This window comes from Pantherophis guttatus, chromosome 1 (genome assembly GCF_059756535.1).
Source record: "Pantherophis guttatus breed Tessera chromosome 1, ASM5975653v1, whole genome shotgun sequence".
Classification (NCBI taxonomy): domain Eukaryota; kingdom Metazoa; phylum Chordata; class Lepidosauria; order Squamata; family Colubridae; genus Pantherophis; species Pantherophis guttatus.
The window spans coordinates 124,765,688-124,788,999 of NC_142063.1; the positions used below are offsets into that span (position 1 = coordinate 124,765,688).

Sequence of the window (23,312 nt, forward strand, 5' to 3'; positions counted from 1 at the left end):
GGGACACGGGTCTAATAAACATGTGGTTGCATTCAACCTCCCCAGCATCCTGTCCACGTCCTCAGGAGTCACAGGGTCAAACTCATCCCAGATAACAGTCTCAAGACACACCTTGGACAACCCGCCTGTACCTACCCAGTCAGAGTCCAAGCCTTCCCGAATTTGAGCGACTTTATCGTGCAGATAATGTGCAAAATCCTCAGCACGACTTGCAAGGGGTCTTCCCGCACTCCCAGATGGAGAAGGGAGCGGGTCACCCTAAACAAGGCAGCTGGGCGATTTTCTGCTGACGCGATAAGAGCGGAAAAGTAATTACACTTCGCCGCCTTTATCGCCACTAAGTAGGTCTTGATATAAGACCTCACTAGTGTACGATCAGATTCGGAGCAACTGGCCCTCCAACTACTCTCTAGGCGTCTTTTCCAGCGTTTCATCCCCCTCAGCTCCTCAGAAAACCAAGGGCAGATTCGGCGCCGGGTCAGAGGCCGCAAAGGCACGACCCGATCTAAAGCACCAGCGGCCGCCCTATCCCAGGCGGCCACCAGGTCTTCCGTCGAATCACGAGCCAGAGTCTCAGAAAATGGCCCAAGCTCCATTTGGAACCTATCAGGATCCATCAGGCGCCTGGGGTGGAACCACCTGATCGGTTCTGCCTCCCTGCGGTGGGGCATAGCGGTCAGGAAGTCAAGTCTGAGGAGAGAATGGTCTGACCATGACAAAGATTCAATAACTATATCCCCTGTATCTAAGCCATTCAACCACTGACCAGAGACGAAAACCAAGTCCAGCGTGTTTCCTCCTGTGTGAGTGGGGCCCTGAATTAACTGGGTCAGGTCCATGGCCGTCATGGAAGCCATGAACTCCCGAGCCACCTCAGATGCTTCACCAATGGACGGCAGGTTGAAATCCCCCATGACTAAAAGCCTGGGGGTATCAACCACCACCCCAGCTATAACACTGAGGAGCTCGGGCAGGGTCGCTGCCACGCAGCAAGGAGCCAGGTACGCAACCAGCAGGCCCATCTGCCTCCCATGGCCCCACTTCACAAGGAGAGACTCACAGCCGGCTATCTGAGGTACAGTGGCCTCCCTAGGATCAAGACCTTCCTTTACAATAACCGCCACCCCCCCCACCCCTACCCTGGGCCCTCGGCTGATGAAATGCGCGGAAACCCGGTGGGCACATTTCTACGAGGGCGACCCCCCCTCCAGGCCCAGCCAGGTCTCTGTAATACCCGCCAGGTCCGCTCCCCCCTCCTGAATCAACTCACAAATGAGGGGGGCTTTATTAACCACGGACCTGGCGTTGCACAACATCAGCCTAAGACCCAGGCTCTGAGACTCCAGACAACCCAGGGAACGAGAAGAGCATTGGGAGCCGGAGCACGTCACCACTTGGAGACAACGGGTGCGTGCCCCCACAACATATGGCCCCCTGCTCCCACCATACCTGCCCCTCCCACCCACGGTCCTGATGACATCGCCCTTTTCCCTACCAATACCAACCCCCTCCGATCCCCGCCCCGCACCTCCCCTAATGCGACCCTCTGCCAGGCCTGGTCCCCTCCCCAGCAAATCACCCTCCCTATCCTTTGCCAAACAACCCTCCCCCCTCCCAAAACCCCTTAAAAGATTGGCAAATGACAATTTTAAAAAACCCCTCAACCCCCTCTTCGCCGCATGCCACTTCTCGGGATTCCAAAATCCGTCATCTAGGTAGGCCCTCGATAAAGTGGAGGGCCAATCCTGCAAGAGGGGGGAGTCTCGCAGAACAAGAAGCTCAGTTGCCGAATACATCTTGCCACAGAGGATAAGTGACCATGTCCCAAGGGTCCAGATGGAAAATAAGAGGTCCAAGGGGGAGCAAATAAGATGGGGGCATCCAAAATCTGAGGTCCAAAGTCCACTGTCCTCTCACCATAGTGGGTAGGATCTCTTGCCAAGTCGACACAGTTCAAGGGGGATACAATCCAACCACCCTCTCACAATGATTGATCTGATGATCAGTCCCCTCTTCTTGTGAGATGGAAGTAGTGAACCTTTGCAATATCAGTACAGCACAAGGGGTTAAAGTCCATAGCCACCCTCTCACAGTGGCTGGTCTAATAGTCCACAACCACCCTCTCACGGTGGTTGGTCTGATGGTCAGTCCCCTCTGCTGGTGAAATGCAGGTAATACCATACCGACTTTGCCCGAGGGGCACAAAAAAAACCCAAGACCACCCTCTCACGGTGGCTGGTATGATGGACAGTCCCTTCTGCTGGTGGGATGGAACACCGGCTCCCATAATCTCCCAACACAATTTACAGTCCCCCTCCACGGTGTAAATTAGATATTACACTTCTAACTTCTACTGCTTTATATTACTGCATTTCTGTTTTTAATCTCTATTATATAGCTTCAACAATTTGAAGCAGCTAATAAATTAATTAAATACAGAATTACATATAACTAGCTGCCAAAATACAGTAGTATATTGACATATAAAAGGCCAGGCATCTGTTTTGCCTGTCAACAGAAAAATAAAGCATAAGATACTAACCAGATCACTTTTCTTGGGAATCCCAAACTCTGAACAACCCCCAAATTTCATACTTTCTCAGAGGAAAAAGGCCTAAGTCCTACTTGGAAAAAAGGAAAGTTCCATAATTGCTGACATTTATATGACTTTATTCACAATATTTACTGCATTATCTTTTGGGTAGGGCTGTTGTCTAACTGCAACAACTTGGGTAATATAAATCTTTTGTCACACCCATTCTTAATTCCCATTTTGCAATAGCATTTTGTGTGTGTATGTGTGTGTGTATCTGTGTGTACTTCATGTATATTTTTACATATTTGTTACATAAGCAGATACTTATTTGAATATGTGAAGCAGCAGATGGAGACAAGTTTCCTGAAGCCCTCTAAGGGTGCATCTGAAATATTTTTTGTTGAAAACAGACATTGTTTCTTTTGCTTTGAGAAAGACCAGTTTCAATCCCTAACTTTTCTAATGATATTGTCAATATACAAGTTATACAGAAGAACAACCCCTAAAATCTCAAAAGTGAAGACAATGCCAAGTTAGTTCAATGTCGATTAGTTGCTGTGCGATAGATCTTAACACATTGTAAGCCGCCCTGAGTCTCCGGAGAAGGGCGGCATATAAATCTAATTTAAAAAAATAAATAGGTTATAGATTATTTTAACATTGCATAGAATAATAACAGTGGATAATGGATCATGTCACCAGAAAAGCTGGAAGAGAAAACAAAACCAAAGAAAAAGCACCAAAACAGTTAAGGAAAAATAGAAGAAATATTCACAGTATTAAAAGTACAAATACATTTTAAGCTCTCTCCCTAAAGTTACATTATTTTTCTTTCTATAATTTATCCTACCTAATCATCAGAACCATAAATCACAAGTTCATTTATTTCTGCAAAAAGTCGATATGGATATGGCTTCAAAGGTCAAAACACCACTACAACTGACTGTATATTAGAATTTGTATTCGCTATAAAGGATAGATCAAGTTGGAGCACATAACCGGTAGTAGTCCAATCCACTATCTGTCCTTTATTAATTACAACACTAATCTCCCACCTGGTTACATTTGGTCTGATGTAAAATGAAAAGACCCATTATTGACCAACATTTTGGTCTAAATTTACATGTTTGCTTAGATTTTTGATGGCTAACTAAAGTTTAGAATCGGGAGGGGGGGAAATCAGAGTTTGTGACTCTCCAGATTTAAATATCAGTTGAACACGAGGATGTTAGGATGAATTAATCCAGAATAAATTAATGGCTTCTAATACCCATAGAGCTAGTAACAGCATATGTTACTCCTCCCCTAAAATAGGATTTGGATCTCCATCCTCCTGGAACACTTGTTGAAACATCTGTTTGATAAATAGCTGAAAACATGCCTGATTGATTATGCTTTCCTAATAACTACTCCAGGATGAAATGTTTTTTTTTAGATTGCCTGTGCTGAAGTTTACCATATTTTGGTTTCCTTAATTTTTGTTAAATATAATATCCGCAGGACCGCGAGTCCCCAGTTCAAGTACAGAAAACTCTTTCTAATACTTGGCTCCTAGCTCATGATGGTCCGGATTTGGGTAGCCCGGATATAGAAGCCGTCATATTATGCTTTTCCATAAACTCAAAGCGGTATTTGAGAATAACGTTCAAAAACAATTGACTCGAAAAGCCTTAGAAGAGAATAAAACGACCCTAGTCGTTTTACTTATTTTTAGTAAACAACTTAAACGATTCGTGTATGGAACGTGGCGTGGGAACCTCCGAAAATCCAGGCACCTTCCTTCCCAGACATTTCACCAAAACACACACACACATACACAAAACCACGCACGCATTTCGCCTTGGCGACCTGTCCAGCCTTAAACCAAGCGACCAGCTCTCGCAGAGGAGGCCTGGGCGGGCAGCCGGGCGAGGGAAGAGGAGGAGGAGGAGGAGAGAGGCGGCTCCTTAGGCGGCCATTTGCCTCCGCCCCTCGTCCCTTTCCTCGTCGCCACCGGGATCCGATCCCGCCAGAGCTGCTTTTTAGCGCCGGCGGCCGGGTCGCGGAAGAGCGCCCTTTAGAAGCGAAGGCGGCTGGGCCGGTAAGTTGAGGAGGACGTGGGGTGTGGTTGTTGTTGTTGTTGTTGTTGTAAAATCAAGGTGAAGTTTCCCCCGAAGAACCGCAACCACAGACTGTTGCTTCTTTCCTTTGCTTCCTCCGTCCTTTTCTCTTTGTCGCCCTCGGGGAGGCTTTCGAAACTCTCCAGAGATCTTAAGTTTCGTCTCCCCGCCCTCTTCTCCAGTGATCCGCGAGGTTGGATCGATCCTGTCGATCCCTGGAAAGGGGGGGGGGGCGAGGGGAAGTCGGTGCCTCTTCAGCCTTTTTGGATGCCTCTAGGGTGGCCACCTCCCTTCGCCACCGCTCCCCCCCCCACACCCACACAGACACAGACACGCGCGTCACGCCTTGTTCAGATGGCCGTGTAAACCTTTTCCTCCCCCCCCGCCCCAATTCCCCGGATCTATCCGGTTGCTCCTGTCGAGCCGCCCCAGAAGGTGTCGCGTTCCCTGTGACAAAAGCGCGCTTAAGGTGGGAGAGAAGTGAGTCCAAAGTGCGTCTGGGCAGGAATTAAAAAAAAAAATAAGTGATTTTAAAATAGAGGATTAAAGCCGTGGTTTTTCTGCCTCAAACGCCTTGATCTTTTCACCCACGAGAGTGAGAAATCGTCTCCCGCTGCCTTGGAGTCAGGCTCAATTTCGTTTCTGTAAGATTCTCTGCTCAGTCCTTGTAAATTTCCCATTTTTTCCGAAATCGGGCCAATATGGGAAAGGGGAAGTGCTTGAATCATTGATCCCTCCCCACCTGTTTCTATATTTCCATGGCACCTATGTTTTATTTTTATTTTTTTTAATCCTTTCTTTTAACGGTGGACGACGTTAGCTAAATCTTCCTTTTCCCAGATTTTGCTGGAAGGCCTTGATCCTCCATATGTATGGATGAACTTGATCTGCTTAGTACATTATGATGATATTGTAAGTGTTTAGCCCAGATATTATTTTGTTAACCTGTTCTAAAATTGAGTTCTAAATGCAATTTCCAGTTTTATCTTGCTTTGGAATGGTGTAAGTGCATTCTCTATATAATGGTTCTCCTGTTTTATTTTCCTAAATATGTTTGTAATCCCATCATGAGTGCTCTATGACATTTCCTACATGTAATGAAATAAGACCATAATTTGTGCGGAACTGACTGTATAAAGGGAAGAGATTATATATGTATATGCAGCAATGTACTGTGTACATCTATTTTTGTTGCATGCTAGTTTATCCATAGGAATTGCTATGATAAAGGTACCATATTAGAACAAGATGTTATGTGGTTAGAAAAATCACTATAAATTTCATACTCTTCTGACAATTTAAAGCGGAATGGACAAATATCCTTTTTTGTTTTTGTCTACTGTCTATGTACTTAATGAGCATTTTGTATCCTTTACCAAACAAGTTAACTCTGCCATATGCATATACACCTGCTATGTACCTCCTCTCCGCCTTATTTCTTAATGTATGTATAAGTGTGTGCAATGTACTCTCATCGCGAAACTATGCACCCTTTTTCCTATGAGTATTTTCCCTTTACCATAGCCAAGATTTCGACTTGCTCCTACTTAGTTCTCAGACTATGAAAATAGTCCTTTCATGGACCTGTAAATGATTGTTTGGAGAAGGCATACTAACTGAAATTAATTAATTAAGCAAAGAGACAAAATTCACAACACCTCCTTCCAGGTTCCAATAATATATGTAGCTTTGCTATATATGGTGAGTTTTGGTGAGTCTTAAACAATAGCCTTTTGGAAAAACAGATCTGATACTTATATGTGCTATCTTGTGTGAAACTGCCAACGGTAGCTGGTTTGTATACAGAGTCCAGATTCAATCCCACATCATATGTTTTTAAAAAAACTAGAATAAAAGATTTGTAAAGATTTATTCTGTATCTCACAGAATCATAATTAAAGTAACCAATATTATATAGCTAAACCAACTTGCCAAAGCAGCTTTATATATCCAAAAAGTGCAACACGTTTAAATTTCATACTCATAATTTTTTTAAGTTAGGGTCTGGAGTTGTTTAAAAAAACAAACCAGCTTTGAATTAACCATTGTTAATGAGAGCAGAAACAGTTGAATTATATTGACACGTTTAAGGTTTTAATCATAAAAGGTATAGTTGAAGATTAAAATTTAAATCTCCCAGTTCTGCTAACTTGACCTTTGAAGAATTTCAGGCTTTTACAAGGACATGTGAAGGCAAGTCCAGGCAAACAAAATAGAAAGTATTTATGCCGGTTTATTCTCTCTAGTACTGGTGGAAGATAAAATTTCTGCAATCATTTGGATTCAATTAGTCATTCAGGGTAGAAACTCCAGGAATGCTCTTAATGTATTTTATGTGACTAGGCTGGTTTCCCTAATCTAGCTCAAAAAAGTCTCTTATCTGTAGTCAAGATCATCATTTTGCATAATACCAGAATTTATGCATGACCATCTCCCAATTTCTTATAATAGGAAAGTTAGTAGAAAGGCTTCTTTTGCCACTTGGTCACTGGATCTAATAATGTATGAATCCCAGTGCTTTTAAATAATTATTGAATATAGTTCAATATTTGCATCATCAGCTTACAAATAAAGTATTGTTTTATTCTATATTGTGAAGCTGTGTCTTATTGGGAGACACTGTCCTATCATGCTTGCCTGTCCAAGGGATGGAGATTACAAGAATGACTTTAGTCTTCCAATTTTTGATAGGAATATAAACACTGTGATCATGAACTATTTAGGTGGATGGGAAGTTGCTGGAAAAGTGATTGATTTGTACTTACAGAAATGGGGGGGGGTTGGAGGAGGCAGTATGGATTATCTGAATTCATGGATGTCTTCAGGCATAGAAGATACTTATGCCTAGGCACAGGGACATGGACAGGAGAGACATTAGTCCCTCTCATGGGTGACTCTGTGACTAGAATGGAGAGAGCACAACCAATTCTGTCCTAGGTATTCCAGTGTTTTCAAAGCTGTCTACACAATGCTGTATCCTTCTGAGTACTGTTTTATTGGCCCAGTTGTGGTTAAGAGATGGGCCCGTGGTTAACAGGTGTCCCAAGGCTTTATGCTTTCCCCTATCTTTTTTAATACCTACATAAAAGTTTCAGGAGAAGTCACTCATCATTTTGGGGTGATGATAGTCAGTTGTACATTTCCACCTAAGGCTCATTTGGAGATGCAATCGAAATTCTGATTGTGAAAAAAAGGAGACTCGGACTCAATCCACACAAAATGGAGTGGGTGTTAATTTAAAAGCCAACTGATTCCAATCCTGCACCATTTTTAATTCTCAAGGAGGTTGTACTTTCCCAGGAAGAGCAGTCTCCTAAGTGAGTAGTCCCCCAGGACTTGCAGCTCCTGCTTGAAAGAACAAGTAAAAGCTGTGGCTAGTGTTTTAGTTGCAGCCTTACCTTGGAACAGGGCACTCTGAAGATGGTCATGTGTGCTGTTATCATCTCTTGATTAGATAACTAGAATTCGTTCCAGGTGGGTTTGTCCCTGTAGACCAGCCAGAAACCATCCAGGATGTCTCAGCATACGTGCTTACTCAGCCATTGCTCTACCACGTTGCTATCAGTGCTTCACCGATTACTGGTGTATTTCCAATTCAAGATGCTTTACAGCCTTATATGTCTCAGGGGCAGGGTACCTAATAGCCTTCCTTCCCCAGATAGATTTTGCCCATCCCATTCAACTTGGCAAGGCTTATAGGGAGGTGTGGCAGAAACAGATCTAACAATAGGCATTCTCTGTAGGAGCTCCCTCCTTTGGAACAGCTTGCTTCCTAGGCAAGAATGGCCTCCACTTTCATGGTTTTCCAGAGTCTGATGAAAACTTAGTTTTTACTTCAGGTGTTAGCTGTGTAGTTTTGGTGCCTATGTTAGTCTAATGTTTTAAGGAAACTTGGTGTTATTTATTATTTTATATTTTTAATATCAGTAAACTGCCTGGAACACTTCCAGATTGAGAAAAATATTAGCATCTACAAGCCACTTCCTGAATTCTTGTGATAAGTTGATTCTATTTGGTTTCTACAATTAATCCTTCTGATAGCTCCTGATACTGATAGCAGGGATGTAACATTGTATGTATATCTGTTTTGCAAATGTTTTTTCTTTTTTTTTTCTTTAAATTTTTATTATTAAAATATTGGACACAGTGCAACCATCCTGGCATTATCTCCTCCATACACACTAAAATATAAAGCACATATCATATATACTCATCATACATTACTGCTTATATACAATTATTCTGCCCAATATACTCATTTATATTTATATATATTACATCACATTTTGGGTCTACAAATCCTGATTATTTCCTGTTCCAATTCCCACCTCTCAGTTCCAACCGTTGGTAAAATCTGTTCCATATATCATGATATTCTGTCTCCTTTGTTTTTTAATTTTAAGGTCAATCTATCTAATTCTGCGCAAACCAATATTTTCTTTATTATCTCCCTTTCTAAAGGTATATTTTCACTTTTCCATTGTTGGGCGTATACCATTCCACTGCTGTTACAATGTGTAGTATTAAATATGTTGATTCTTTACTATAGCCCTCTGATATGATTCCTAATAAAAATAGTTCTGGTTTAAATTCTAATCTTTGTCCAACCATGTTTTTTCCATAGCACAGGCACATTTAGAAACTTTGTGAAATGTAAACATATATCTGCTTTAGGAAGAAATAGTGCCGTCTTGATTTATCTTGAAACATTCACAGCTTCTTTTTCTGGTCTTATTTAGGAACGATGTTAAGTTTCTTTCGCCGAACACTTGGACGCAAGTCTATGCATAAACATGCTGAGAAAGAGCGGCTAAGAGAAGCTCAGCGAGCTGCAACTCACATCCCTGCAGCTGGAGATGAAAAATCTATAATTACGTGCAGGGTCTCTTTGCTGGATGGAACGGATGTCAGTGTGGACTTACCGGTATGATACATTTAATGTATTTTATCAAGAATCTTGGCAAAAGAAAATGTGTCCTCCTTTATCTCTCAGTTGAATGGAATATATTGTGCCCATGTGATTTAGTCAAGAATGCAAAAAGTATTAAAGTTAAAAGGTTCTTAAAAGATGTTGGTCATAGGTCTTAGAAGAAGTACTAGGAACAAAAACTACTGAGGGAATGGACTCTCTCTTTTTCTGTAGTCCCTTGCCTGCTATCCATATTTTCTAGAGAAGGTTGGGGAACTCTCCAAAGCAGATTTGGGTTGTGTGAGAATATTTTTCTTCCAGTGTGTTTCAGATTAAAGAGCAGTCAAAGAAAGCTGCTTTGACAAGGTTTTGGCTTTCTGTGTGTTTTTTTGCAGAAGCCCCAGGAGTACTTTGTAAAAGAAAAAGACTTGTATGAGTTAAATCTGACTCCTGGAGTCTTCATGAATGAATCTGTGAACTTCTCTTGGCAGTGATTTGTATGATTTTAGGATACTTTTTTTTCAACTCGCCTGTCTAGCCAACACCCCAGCATTCCCATGTTCTTTAGCCCAATTAACTAGTGCTGACCTTTTTTAGCGAAATGCTCTGTTTACTCCCTCTGGCTGATTTATAGTTCAGTTAAAGATGAAAAGAATTATATAGGAGGTTTTGTCCTTTATTTCTTTTTGAGCAAACTGATAATTGGAAAAGATAAATTGCACAAGTCTCATTTCTAAAACAACAAAAAAAGACATCAATTCTTTTTTTTTTTTTTAATGGTAAATTTAATGTGATCTACTTAATAGTAGATTGAAATATTTAACTGCTGTTTGGACTTTCTCTGGCCAGGACAAAATTTTGAAACCTAAATACTGTATATTAATCTAGAAATGGATGGATCTTTATTCCACTCTCTGTATTTGCAAACAATTTCATTTGCTTTATTCTTTTGTGTCAGTGTAGATCAAATACTAAAGGCCTAAAGCCAAGAAATTAAATAAAGTTGAACGTATAAATTATGTAACTAATTAGGTCAAAAGTCAGTAGATTGAGACAATGTCTTTCTATTTTGCTGAAATAGAGTTCTGTTGCCATCTAGTTATTAAGATACATCACTTCAGAAATTAAAGTATTCTTGCTTTTTAGTATCTCATGGAATATGATGTATTTCATTGAAAAAAATATTTCATCAATGTATTTCCTCAATCATAACAGTAACCCGACAGCATACAAAACTTGCATATTTAAGAGTTAAAAGAAGTAACAGAAAAAAACTATTCATAACAAAGAATAGTAATGTTACTAACATTACATTGGAAAAAAACCACAACATATTAAAACATACATCTGGGATCACAAACCATTGTGCTGAAGCTTTGCTGAAAAGCCAAGTTTAAGGGCCTTATGTAAACACAAAAGGGTTTGGGTCCATGCAGACTTCAGGAGGAATTCTGGTCCAGAGGGCAGGTGTGGTCTCAGAGAAGATTCATCTCTCATGACCTACAGATTTCAATGCTCTATTGATGGAACAAGCTGATCCTTCTAGATTTTACAGGATGGGTAGAAACAACTGGTCCCATAGGTATCTAGGTCCTATGCTATGAAGGATTTACTTTGAATTCTAGCCAGTACAGCATGTAGTAGTGTTACATAGGCAAAATAAGGTAAACTCATAATGATTCATGCTGTTGCATTTTGGATCAGCTCTAGTTTCTGATTGTTCTTCAGGGGCAGCCATATAAAGAATGCATTGCAGTAGTCTTCATGCGGAGTGACCAAGCAGGAGTAACTGCATAAAGATCATAATCTGAAGATCCCTCCACATTCTGGGAGGATCATAACTGGCACATCACATGAATCTGTGCAAAAGCCTATATATTTTTCATTTATGGAAGAGGTACCGCTTGATGTGGGGGGGAGTATTTTGCGGGATCATCAAGATTGATGAAAAAAATACTTTTGCAGTAAAATGGCTTTATTCAGACTTGCAACAAATGCAGACTTTGTGAATTACTCCTTGTTTTATTTTTCTTTTTAAAAACAAGCAGCTTTTTCTCAGTATGAATTGCCTCAAAATTCTGTTAGTAGAGATGTATTTAAAGCTTCGGTATTGTGTGTGCATTTTAAACACTTTAACCTTTTATGAATGTTGGGTATGGGAGAAAAGGAAGCAGGAATTTAGGTTGACAGCTTATGGTAACTGCTTAGGGGCATTCATGATTTACCATAAAAGAGATTTGTTCTGATTTTTTCTGCATCTAAACTAGGCACATAAGAAATTTCAAAAGTTCATAGTTATTGCCATTCCTTTTCAGTAGGCTAAAAATGGTTGGATTTTTCTTTTAGCAGCATTTCTCCTATTCACCATCTGGAATGTTATGAGATTGAATTATCTTCCCCAAACCCTCGGACATTGTCCACTTGTTCTATATTGAATAATAGACATATTTATGATTAGTTGAGATGGCATTAAGATTTACTATATGACAATTTCTTCCTTTGAGAGAATAATAGTAATTGTGCTTCCCATCACTTGTTGGATTTTATAAAAAGTACATACTGGTAATTGGTATTTCAGTTTAAAATGATTCAAAATGCATGCTATTAATCAATTGAAACAATGGAAACATTTCAAGGAATTACTTTTAGTTTTTTGCAACTTTTGAATTGAATTTTGTATTTAAATTTTTATTTCTGATATGGATTTATTAAGTAAAAAATAGTTGTATGGCACAAAAGGGCTTGTTCTGGATTTTATAATATAATAAGAAAAAATATTGAATTATTGCAGAGAAACTTTTAATACCAGATACGTTAGGGATGCAGGATTCCTGGAATAGAAATGATTAATAACCAATGGTTTGGGAATAATTATATACAGAAAACACTTTCATTTAACTTACTGTATATTGAGATGGGATTGTTGATCTTTTTGTAATGAAATATTTGATTACTATATAAATAGTATAATTATTATTGGAACTTTAAAAAATAGTTTGGATAATCACTTTTAGAATTTTTTTATTTCCTAATTATTTTACCTAGCATATATGCATTCTGAATTAAAATGAAGGTTCTTGAATAGTTTGTTTGGCACTAAAGTTCTTGTTATGGTTAAGAATAAAATGCACAAATCCCCCCCCTCAAAAAAACACATCTTCGATTACAAACTATGTGTTATCCTAAAGAATTTGGAAATGCTTCTGAAAAATTATATTAACAATAAAGAAATCTGAATTTCTTAATAGTGTTGGCTTCAGTAATCAATTCTAAGTCCTTTTGGGAACTGTGTAGATAACGAGATAAAACAATAGGATCTACTATCATAATACAATAAGAAGCTTGAGTTCCAGAACTACTAAGAGTTTCTGGTTCATTTAGTAAAAAATTAACTATTATAATTTGAAGCCAGAAGAATAGGTAGTATTTATAAAATTATGGAATAGTGGACTTGAAAGGAACACATCTTATCCAACCTTTAATATATATGGGAAAATAAATTACATAATTTTTTAAAAAATCCCTGGAGACAGAGAACCCATGATCTTCATAGATATTTCCTAATGTTAGAAAGATCTTATCAGAAAGTTTATCCATATATCCATATATCTAAATGAAATACAGATAAGTACAATGTGTACCTGTTGTTTGGTCCTAGTTTTATATGGAAAGGAAACTTGTTCCTGATAATCTTCCCTGGGAAATACTTTTAGATACCTGAATGTTGATATCATGTGTCTCTTCAGTCTCTTTTTCCAAAGACTGAATTTCACCCCATTCTTCAGCCTGTTCTCATAACACCCGTCCTCAATTTTTTGGATTATTTTTGTCACTCTCCATTAGACTTGTTCTAATTCATAATTTGAGAAGGGGAACATTTGTGTCTCCTTCTTTGGGGTAGAAAACAAGCTAACAAGTATGCAACATCTTCTTGTCCCTGCTTTCACCTCTTATATTTGAATATTTAACTTTCCTCAGAGTTGAAAATGCCATGCAAAAACTCACTGGCTGCAGATGTAGGATTGGATTTGGGAACTGGGAAGGAATGAATGAACACTTAAGGGGAACTTTTCATAAAAGATTGTTCAGTCCTATGAAAGAGGAACATATGGGGAAGAAAATCAGAATAACCCCAAATGGGGCAGAGCAAAACCCTGAGGGGTTTTTCAAAATTCTGTTACTCTGCAAAAAGAGCATTCTTGGAATTCCTGCCATGACTGTTTCTTGCCCACACTGGATCATACTTTCTCAGACCAACACACCTCACAGGATTATTGTTGCAGGGGAAAAACTAGAAGAAGGCATGTTACGCATGCCATCTTGTACTCTTGCAGGAAAGGTGAAATAAACATCTCAACAAATCATTATTAGTTCAGTTATCGGAGTCAATATGTTCACTGCTATTCTTTCTTTGGTCTCTGGAATAGTTTTACAGCCAGAATTTGAACCTATAGTGTCAAGAGACCTGGAGTACTTCTTGGCGGCTTCTGGCTTTAGAAGTAGAGTTAATCTGTAACTAAACTATATCTTCCTAACTTGATTCCTCTTGCAATTTCAGAAAAAAGCCAAAGGACAACATCTGTTTGAGCAGATAATGTACCATCTGGACCTCATTGAAAATGATTACTTTGGCCTACGATTCATGGATTCAGCACAAGTGGCTGTGAGTATCATGGTATTTTTCGATAAGATATTCTAGTAGATTAAATCATGTTAAGTGAAATTTGAGTTTTATGTATTATATAGTGTGTTATAAACATGTTTTTCATGATAAAACAATTTATCAGTACTGTTATTTTAGAGCAGGGGTGTCAAACTCAAGGCCTGGGGGCCAAATCTGGCACACCAGGTGCTTAGATCTGGTCCGCGGGGCCACCCTAGAAATAGCAAAGGACCAGCCTGCAGTGCCTCTGCCAGGGAAAATGGAGCTCAGGAGAGCCGCATGCGGCCCTCCCGAGCTCCATTTTCCCTGGCAGAGAGTTGCAGGAAGCCATCACAGCTGAAAACTGAGCTCGCAAGGGCTGCATGAGGCCCTCCCAGGCTCCGTTTTCTCTGGCAGAGGGTTGCAGGAGGCCATCGCAGTCGGAAACGGAGCTCACGAGGCCTGTGTATGGCCCTCTTGGGCTCCGTTTTCATTGGCAGAGGGTTGCAGGAGGCCGTCACAGCCAGAAACAGAGCTTGGGAGTCCGTTTTCTCTGGCAGAGTGCTCGGGCCACCAAAGGCGCCCCTGACATGAGTGATGTCGAGCTGGCCACGCCTACCCCAGTCCCTGAGGTCAAACACAACCCTGATGTGGCCCTCAATGAAATCGAGTTTCACACCCCTGCTTTAGAGGTTGTTCTTAGTCATGCCAGTGGAATTGTCCAGCATATATGTAGAATACTCAAATTTGGTAAATGTTCATTTAACATCTTTTGGTAATATTTTTTCTCCACTAACAAATTTTATTAAAAGGCATATGCTTTCAGATACCCTTTTATTTTTTGCCACCAAAAGGTAACGTGGTTCTCCTAAAGGGTGGACATCTTTCATTTGCTATTCTTTCATGTGCTTCTGCCAGCTCACATTAAAAAGATTGCTGCTTATGGCATGTTTTCTTATAAAGTTTGCCCATATATCCTCAGGTTATTGTCAGTACTGGGTACCATACTAATCTAAGGTAACAAATCAATTGTTTGTATTTGTGTTCAGTCATTTTCACTTATTTATAGTCTGAATGCATTTATGATTCTTATGTGTTGGTGGGTAATTTTTAATCCTTTGAAAAATTTGTTGGAAAGCTTGTTTTAATTTGAAGATTTATTTATTTATTTATTTATACATACATACATACATACATACATACATACATACATACATGCATACTTCTATACTGCCCTTCTCCCGAGGGACTCAGGGCGGTGTACAGCCATATTAAAACACATAGATTTACAAAATTTAAAACCAATTAAAATCAAATATATAGAATTTGGCTCAAAAATTAAAACACACCTAAAACACACCTACACCCCTTATAAAAGGGCCAGTCCGGCTTGCTGGAACAGAAGGGTCTTCAGGGCACGGTGAAAGGTACACAGGTCGGGGCTAAGACAAAGCTCTAGGGGGAGTCATTCCAGAAAGCTGGTGCCCCCACAGAGAAGGCTCTCCCCCTGGGTGTCGCCAGTCAACATTGTTTGGCCGACGGTACCCTGAGGAGCCCCTCTCTGTGGGAGCGTATTGGCCGGTGGGAGGCTGTTGGTGGCAGAAGGCGGTCTCGTATATACCCCTAAGCCGGTCCTAAGCCATGGAGCGCTTTAAAGGTGGTCACAAACACCTTGAATCGTACTAGGAAGACCACTGGGAGCCAGTGCAGCTCCCAGGAGGGTGTCACGTGGGAGCGCCGAGTCACCCCCATAACCAGCCGCGCAGCACATTCTGGACCAGCTAGAGCCTCCGAGTGCTCTTCAAGGGGAGCCCCATGTAGAGAGCGTTGCAGTAGACCAGACGGGATGTGACGAGGGCGAGAGTGACCGTGTGCAGGGCATCCCGGTCCAGAAAGGGACGCAACTGGTGTATCAGGCGAACCTGATAAAAAGCTCCCCTGGCCACGGCCGTCATATGCTCTTCCAAGGACAGCCGTGCATCCAGAAGAACACCCAAGTTGCGAGCCCTCTCTGAGGGGGCCAAGATCTCGCCCCCAATAGTCAGCGATGGACCCAGCTGACTATACCGGGACGCCAGAAATCACAGCCACTCGGTCTTGGAAGGGTTGAGTTTGAGCTTGTTCCTCCCCATCCAGATCAGCACGGCCTCCAGGCACTGGGACATCACGTCAAGGACATCATTGGGGTGGTTCGGAGTGGAGATGTACAGCTGGGTGCTGTCAGCGTACTGATGGAATCTCACTCCAAAACCACGGATGATCTCGCCCAGCGGCTTCACATAAATGTTGAACAGAAGGGGCGAGAGGACTGACCCTTGCGGCACCCCACAAACAAGGCGCCTCAAGGTCGACCCCCTGCCAACACAAACTGCGTACGGTCGGAGAGGAAGGAGGAGAACCACCGCAACACGGTGCCCCCACTCCCAGCCCCTTCAATCGTCGCAGCATGATACCATGGTCGATGGTATCAAAAGCCACTGAGAGATCTAATAGGACCAGGACAGAGGAGCAACTACTGTCCCGAGCCCTCCAGAGATCATCAACCAATGCGACCAATGCCATTTCCATGCTGTGCCCTGGCCTGAAGTCCGACTGGAACGGATCTAGATAGACGGAACCGAGGAACCGCCACCACACTCTCAACAGCCTTCGCCAGGTTGGAGACAGGACAATAATTAGCTAATACAGCCGGGTCCAGGGAAGGCTTCTTGAGGAGGGGCCTCACCACCGCCTCTTTCAGGGCGGATGGGAAGACGCCCTCACTCAACGAAGCGTTGATAATCTCCTGAAACCAGCCTCGCGTAACCTCCTGGGAGGCCAGCACCAACCAGGAGGGACACCGACCCAATAAACATGTGGCAGCGCTAAACCTCCCCAGAATCCTGTCCACGTCCTTGGGAGTCACAGGGTCAAACCCTCCCAGATAACATTCTCAAGACCTCCATCACTTCATCCGGATCTACCCAATCAGAGTCCAGACCTTCCCGAATCTGAGTGACTTTGTCATGCAGGAATTGCACAAAATCCTCAGCCCTGCCCTGCAAGGGGTCTTCCCTCGCTCCCAGATAAAGGAGGGAGTGGGTCACCCTAAACAGGGCTGCTGGGTGGTTCTCTGCAGACCCGATAAGAGCGGAAAAATAATTAAATTTTGCCACTTTTATCGCCACTAGGTAGATCTTAATATGAGACCTCAATAGTTTTCGGTCAGATTCGGAACGACTGGCCCTCCAATCACTCTCCAGGCGTCTTTTCCGGTGCTTCTTTTCTCTCAGCTCCTTGGAGAACCAGGGAGCCAGTTGAGATCGGCACCGGGTCAGAGGCTGCAAAGGCACGACACGATCCAGAGCTCCGGCAGCCGCCCTATCTCAGGCGGCCACCAGCTCTTCAGTCATGCCGTGAGCCAGAGCCTCAGGGAATGGCCCAAGCTCTGTCAGGAACCTATCCAGGTCCATCAGGCACCTGGGACGGAACCATCTAATTGGTTCCGTCTCCCTGCGGTGAGGTGTAGCGGTTCAAAAGTCAATGCGAAGGAGGAAGCGATCCGACCATGACAAGGGCTTGATGACTAAATCCTCTCTTTCCAGATCACTCTGCCACTGACCAGAGACAAAAATCAGTTCCAGAGTGTGTGTCCCCCCATGTGAGTAGGGCCTTGAAATAATTGGGTCAGGTCCAAGGCCGTCATGGAAGCCAAGAACTCCCAAGCCGCCATAGACGTTTCGCCGACAGATGGCAAGTTGAAATCCCCCATAACCATAAGCCTGGGGGTATCAACCGCCACCCCGGCTATCATGTCAGGCAGCTCGGGCAGGGCCGCTGCCATGCAGCAGGGAGCCAAGTACGTGATCAGCAGGCCCATCTGCACCCCACAACCCCACTTCACAAGGAGGGACTCACATCCGGCTATCTGAGGTACAGTGGTCTCCCTCGGACATAGACTTTCTTTAATAATAGCCGCCACCCTCCCCGCCCCTACCCTGAGCCCTCAGCTGATGAAATGCCCGGAAACCTGGTGGGCACATTTCAATCGGGCACCTCCCCTTCTGGGCCCAACCAGGTCTCCGTGATACCCGCCATATCCGCTCCCCCCTCCTGAATAAGATCGTAAATGAGGGGGGCCTTATTTATCCTGGATCTGGTGTTGCACAACAACAGCCGAAGGCCCAGGCCCTGAGAGTGTGCTACCTGGGGAACGAGTGAAGCCTTGGGGACCGGAGTGCACAATCGCTCGAAGATAGCGGGAGCACACTCCCATAACATGATATGGCCCCCTGTTTCCACTATATCTGCCCCTCCCATCCACAATACAGATCATACGGCCCTCGTAAAATCAAGCTCTAGCCCCCTCCCTGATGTCCAACCCTGCACCCCTAGTGCCGCTGTCCTCTGCCAGACAGGGCCTTGATCCTTGTGGGTTCTCTCCCAATCCCACTCTGGTCATCCCTGAACCCCTTAAAATTTTAGTTAACAATACATTTAAAAAACCCCTTAATCTCCTCTTTGACGCATGCCATCTCTTGGGGTTCCAAAACCCGTCATCAAGATAGGCTCTCGATAAAGTGGAGGGCCAAACCTGCGAGAGGGGGGAATCTCGCAGCGCAAGAAGCTTGGACCTTGAGTACATCCAGAACTCTGGGATGATGGTACAAATAAGGCCAGGGAGTCCATAATGATAGTCCAAAACCGTCCAGGAAACAAGGCCAAATTAAACATAACCGGGAGAGTCACCACTGCCCTCTCACGGCAAGAGTCATAGTGTTCCGACCAACTGGGGGCAACATCCAAACTACCCTCTCATGGTGGTTGGCCACACTGGCCAGGGAAAAGGTGGAACATCCCACCAGTGGTGAAGACGCAGTATAGAACTGGCTCCGTCACTCCTCCCGTAAACTGCCATTTTTCCATACAGCCAGCGAGCAGGATGAAAAACAGGGCCAGGTCTCAAAACTCCGGAATAAGAAGGCTCACATTGTTCACAAAGGCGAAACGTACTAGAAAGGGAAAAGATGGAAACGGATGGGGCCACCTCCATCGAGCAGAAACCAATAGGGCAGGATGGCCATCCTCGAGCCTGTAAATCGGCCGAGAGTGGGGGGGGGTGTTATCTGAGGCGACAGGGTAGCCACCACTCTGCCATCCTTTCGACTCCTCCTCCTCCACCTAAGATCTTCAACATCCACTTCATGCCCAATCTTAGCCTCCAACGGTGTTAGTGGAGGAGGCCTCGCCACAGAGACTAATCTTCGTGAGTTACCCCGAAGGCCCTATAGCGGTCCAGAATGCTCCAGGGTCTAAATTCCACGATGGAGGGTCTCCCATCGTAATACCTCTCATCCACTGTTAGCGCCCGACTTCCGGCCGTCCCACCGGCCAACTGTTGCCCTGTCGGCGGCGGCGGCCCCATCGTGGGCACCACCAACAGCCACCTCGCCATGTATCCATCTTGCAAACCCCCCCTACCTCCGCCCAGGGCGTCTGCGGCTCCGACAGAAGTAATGCTGCCCACGCCGACGACAACGCTCCGGTTGTAAAAGCCGATGGACCACCTAGCCAGAAAAGTCGGTTAAACAAGCCGACGGACTAGTTCGCCACCATCCGCCGCCGCCGCCCATAAGCCGCTGACGCTGCCCTTCCCGTGGCGACTATAAAGCTGGATTTTCTCACAGAGACGATGTTCCCGGGAGCGTTAGAGAGCGAAAAAGCTCTCTAACCATTGGCGACACGCTCCGCTTGCTGGGCAGGGGGTTGTAGGTGGTCAGAACGGCCCCCGGAACCTCCACAACGGCCAAATATCACCCCATCTTTCCACAGCATTTAGTGCAGGACCACCATCTTGGACATGCGCAGAGACATTTCTTTTCGTTTTATGCAAATCATAATGGGATGTAGTGTCCAAGGGGGAAAAATGCTTATTTTGTTCTGTGAGCTATGCCTGTGTTAAAAGTTTTGTGTTCTTTACTGTTCATCTTGCTCCTCCCTCTCACTTTATATTAGAATAGAATAGAATAGAATTTTTTATTGGCCAAGTGTGATTGGACACACAAGGAATTTGTCTTGGTGCATATGCTCTCAGTGTACATAAAAGAAAAGATATGTTCATCAAAAATCATAAGGTACAATAGTTAATGATAGTCATAGGATACAAATAAGCAATCCGGAAACAATATCAATATAAATCGTAAGGATACAAGCAACAAAATTACAATCATACAGTCATAAGTGGAAGGAGATGGGTGGTGGGAACGATGAGAAGATTAATAGTAGTGCTGACTTAGTAAATAGTTTGACAGTGTTGAGGGAATTATTTGTTTAGCAGAGTGATGGCATTCAGGAAAAAACTGAAATATTGGAGGTTAGAATCCTTTCTCATTCAGCATAATGCAAAATTTGTTTATTTATTAGTCACATTTTATGCCCAACTCCTGAGGGACTCTGGGTGGCTAACAACAAAGAATAAAACAATGCGAACAATATCCCATACAAAAGTTTAAAAAGAAAACATTAAAATCCATACACTCCAGTTCGTGGCCGGGTCTCACAGGATCACCGTAGCGAGATCAATGGCCCCAGGCCTGCCGGAAGAGCCAGGTCTTCATCGCTTTTCGGAAGGTCAGTAGGGTGGGGGCAGTAGTAGACAAAAGCTCGTGCGGCTGTATTCTGGACCAACTGTAGATATCCTAAATCCCAATATCTAACATTTCCCTAACAGCTCAGGTTAGGAAATATGAATGTACTTGATTTATAGCCCTGCTTTCTTCCCTGCAAACACTCAAAATTTAAAGAAAAGTAGACAAAAAAAAAGTAAAATGAATAATACAATAATATTAAAATCATCTTAACAGTTAAAAGCATGCTAAAAGTATGGATTTTTAGGGATTTTCTGAGTGCCGAGAGAGTGGAAATCAAGGATTACATTCTGAGAGCAATGCAGGAACTGGTCCTGTTGCACATACCAGAAAAAAAAAATGACCCTGTGACATAGTGGGTGTCTTCAAGAGGTTCTTTCCTGCCATTCTTAACAATTCAATTGGTTTACAATCAGAGTGATGTCAGAATTCTCCCGAATAATTTGGTTTTTTCATCTCCCTCTCCCTCTATTCATTCATACATCTGTACGTCCTAAGATTCCAGTGTTTGAAAAGACTTTGAAAGTTACAATAGGGGCATATTTGGATTTCTTGATGATGAATTCTGATTCTATTTGAATAGCTCTTGGAATTGTTATTTTTATAGTAGACAAAAAGCTGTCATTGAGTTTGATTCTGATCTCCTGCTGCTAGTGAATATATAGGTTCAGTTTTGCGGAACTTCTTAACTAGGGAGTAAGAAACATGTGCGTCTCCAAATGTTACTAATTACATTTCATCGCTCTTGGGCTACTGAAAGTTCAGCATGGAATATTTCTTGTTTCTGTGATCAAAGGTAGTGATCAGAAATTTAGGAAGCATCATAAGGAAAGTGTTTCAATCAATCAATGTCATAGAATTGATATTGAATGTTCCTCAGTCCCACAGAGGCTAAAATCCAAGTGGGAGAACAGATTCCTCCTCTCTAATTAATTGAATTACATTTTATTTGAATTGAATTTAAGCTGGTTTTATAGCTGGTTTTGGTTCAGAAGCATCCCTGATTAGTCATACGGTATGAATGATTGCTGTTAGATAGGGGAATGGATTCGGGTTAGTTTTGTTGAACTTCCCTGCAGGTTGTTGAACATTTCTGGACCTTGCTGATTTGGGACTGAAATCACAATATTACCTTCTATCAATGTAAGAAAATGTGTCTTATTCAATGTCTTTGCCACTGATTTATGGCAAAAATGGATTTAATACACCAGTTTTGCCTCTTAACCCCTCCCATTGCTAAAAAAATCCAGCCTAATTCACTCCATCACTGTCATTACAGCACTAACCTTGTGACCTTAATGATGTTGTTTTTAAATAGTTTTTCAGTCACAAGGGGATCACTACTTCTGGATTAGGGCAATTCACCAGAGTTCTGTTTTGTCTCCTGTAATGATTTTATATTTGTTTCCAATATGTAAGAGTTCTTATTGTTTTTTTTTTATTTGTTTGTTTGCCTCATTGTTCAATATAGTACTTCAGGATTTATTGAATCTTGCCATTGTATACTTTCCCTAGTACAAGAGAGCTAGGATTCCAAGTAAATAAATAAAACTCTGCAAGTGTTAGATGTCACAATCCTTTAAAAAAAAATATTCTCCAAACAGATGAAAATTAATTAATTAATTTTTTCAGATTGATCACACTTTGCGACCCACTGTCACAGAGATGCATTTTTTAAACAGTTATTTCGGCTGTTTGTGTCTTGTAGTGTCAAAAGTGGGTCAATCTGAACAATTGACAGACTTCAGGGATGAGGTGAATAGATGCACTTTGACTTACATTTTATTGAGAATAGGCCAGAGAATAATTTATTGTAACTCTGACATTTAGTACCATTATAAAACTCTTCTGTTAACACAGAATTTCCTGTAGATAAGAAAGCAGGTTGGCCAAAGAGGGAAAGCTTGTTTTTCCACAAGTCCACAACACTGCTGTAGCTAGAGAAAAGAAAATTCTCCCATAACCAGACTCTGAAAAACCCTGCCAATGGTAGAGTGATAGTATGATCTCTACTTCCTCTGTAAGAATGGGCAGTAATGTTTTATTTCTTATTTTTTAAAACAGGTAGGCAATCAACAGTATGTAAGTAGCTTCCATGCTATAGCCCCAAGTCACTATGCTAAAATTTAATGGCAAAGTGGGCAATTTTTCAGTATAATTTTTAGCAATATTTTGTGTAGTTGTGTTTATTGTCATTTTAATTTTTGAGTTTGAAATATTGCATCCTCTTTCCAAAATGTGGCTGTTTTTTTGTTTTTTGTCCCCAGTCATGTTTTTAGAAAAGGCAGTTCTTGATGGAAGTAAATATGCCATGCTAAGCTCTCAAGGAATGCCATAGTACAGACTAAATAGCTTAATATGCTGTAGGACAGGGATCCCCAAGTTTTTTGGTTCTGAGGACTGGCAGTGGAGGCAGATTGAGTGGGTTCAGCCATGGGGGGGGGATGGTTCCACATGCACAACCAAAATCCTCTGTATGCATAAATGAGATTTTGTGCGC

At 42.4% G+C, this 23,312-nt stretch overlaps 1 protein-coding gene and 1 pseudogene across 3 annotated transcripts in view; one reads left to right on the plus strand and one right to left on the minus strand.

Annotated features, from left to right (window-relative positions):
* On the minus strand, nucleotides 1-1,913 carry LOC148116560 (uncharacterized; annotated as a pseudogene).
* A 1,970-nt stretch (nucleotides 1,914-3,883) lies between these two features.
* The window catches only part of EPB41L5 (erythrocyte membrane protein band 4.1 like 5), a 70,227-nt gene continuing 50,798 nt past the window's right edge, over nucleotides 3,884-23,312 (plus strand). For 2 of the 3 annotated variants that reach the window (XM_034422289.3, XM_087881732.1), the window contains exons 1-3: nucleotides 3,884-4,616; nucleotides 9,375-9,559; nucleotides 14,103-14,207. In XM_034422289.3, the coding sequence (XP_034278180.2) occupies nucleotides 9,380-9,559; nucleotides 14,103-14,207 (285 nt within the window). In that variant the 5' untranslated portion in view covers nucleotides 3,884-4,616; nucleotides 9,375-9,379. Of the gene's footprint in view, nucleotides 4,617-4,900; nucleotides 5,548-9,374; nucleotides 9,560-14,102; nucleotides 14,208-23,312 lie in introns of those variants that run through there. The other variant, XM_034422298.3, reaches the window with a different exon arrangement.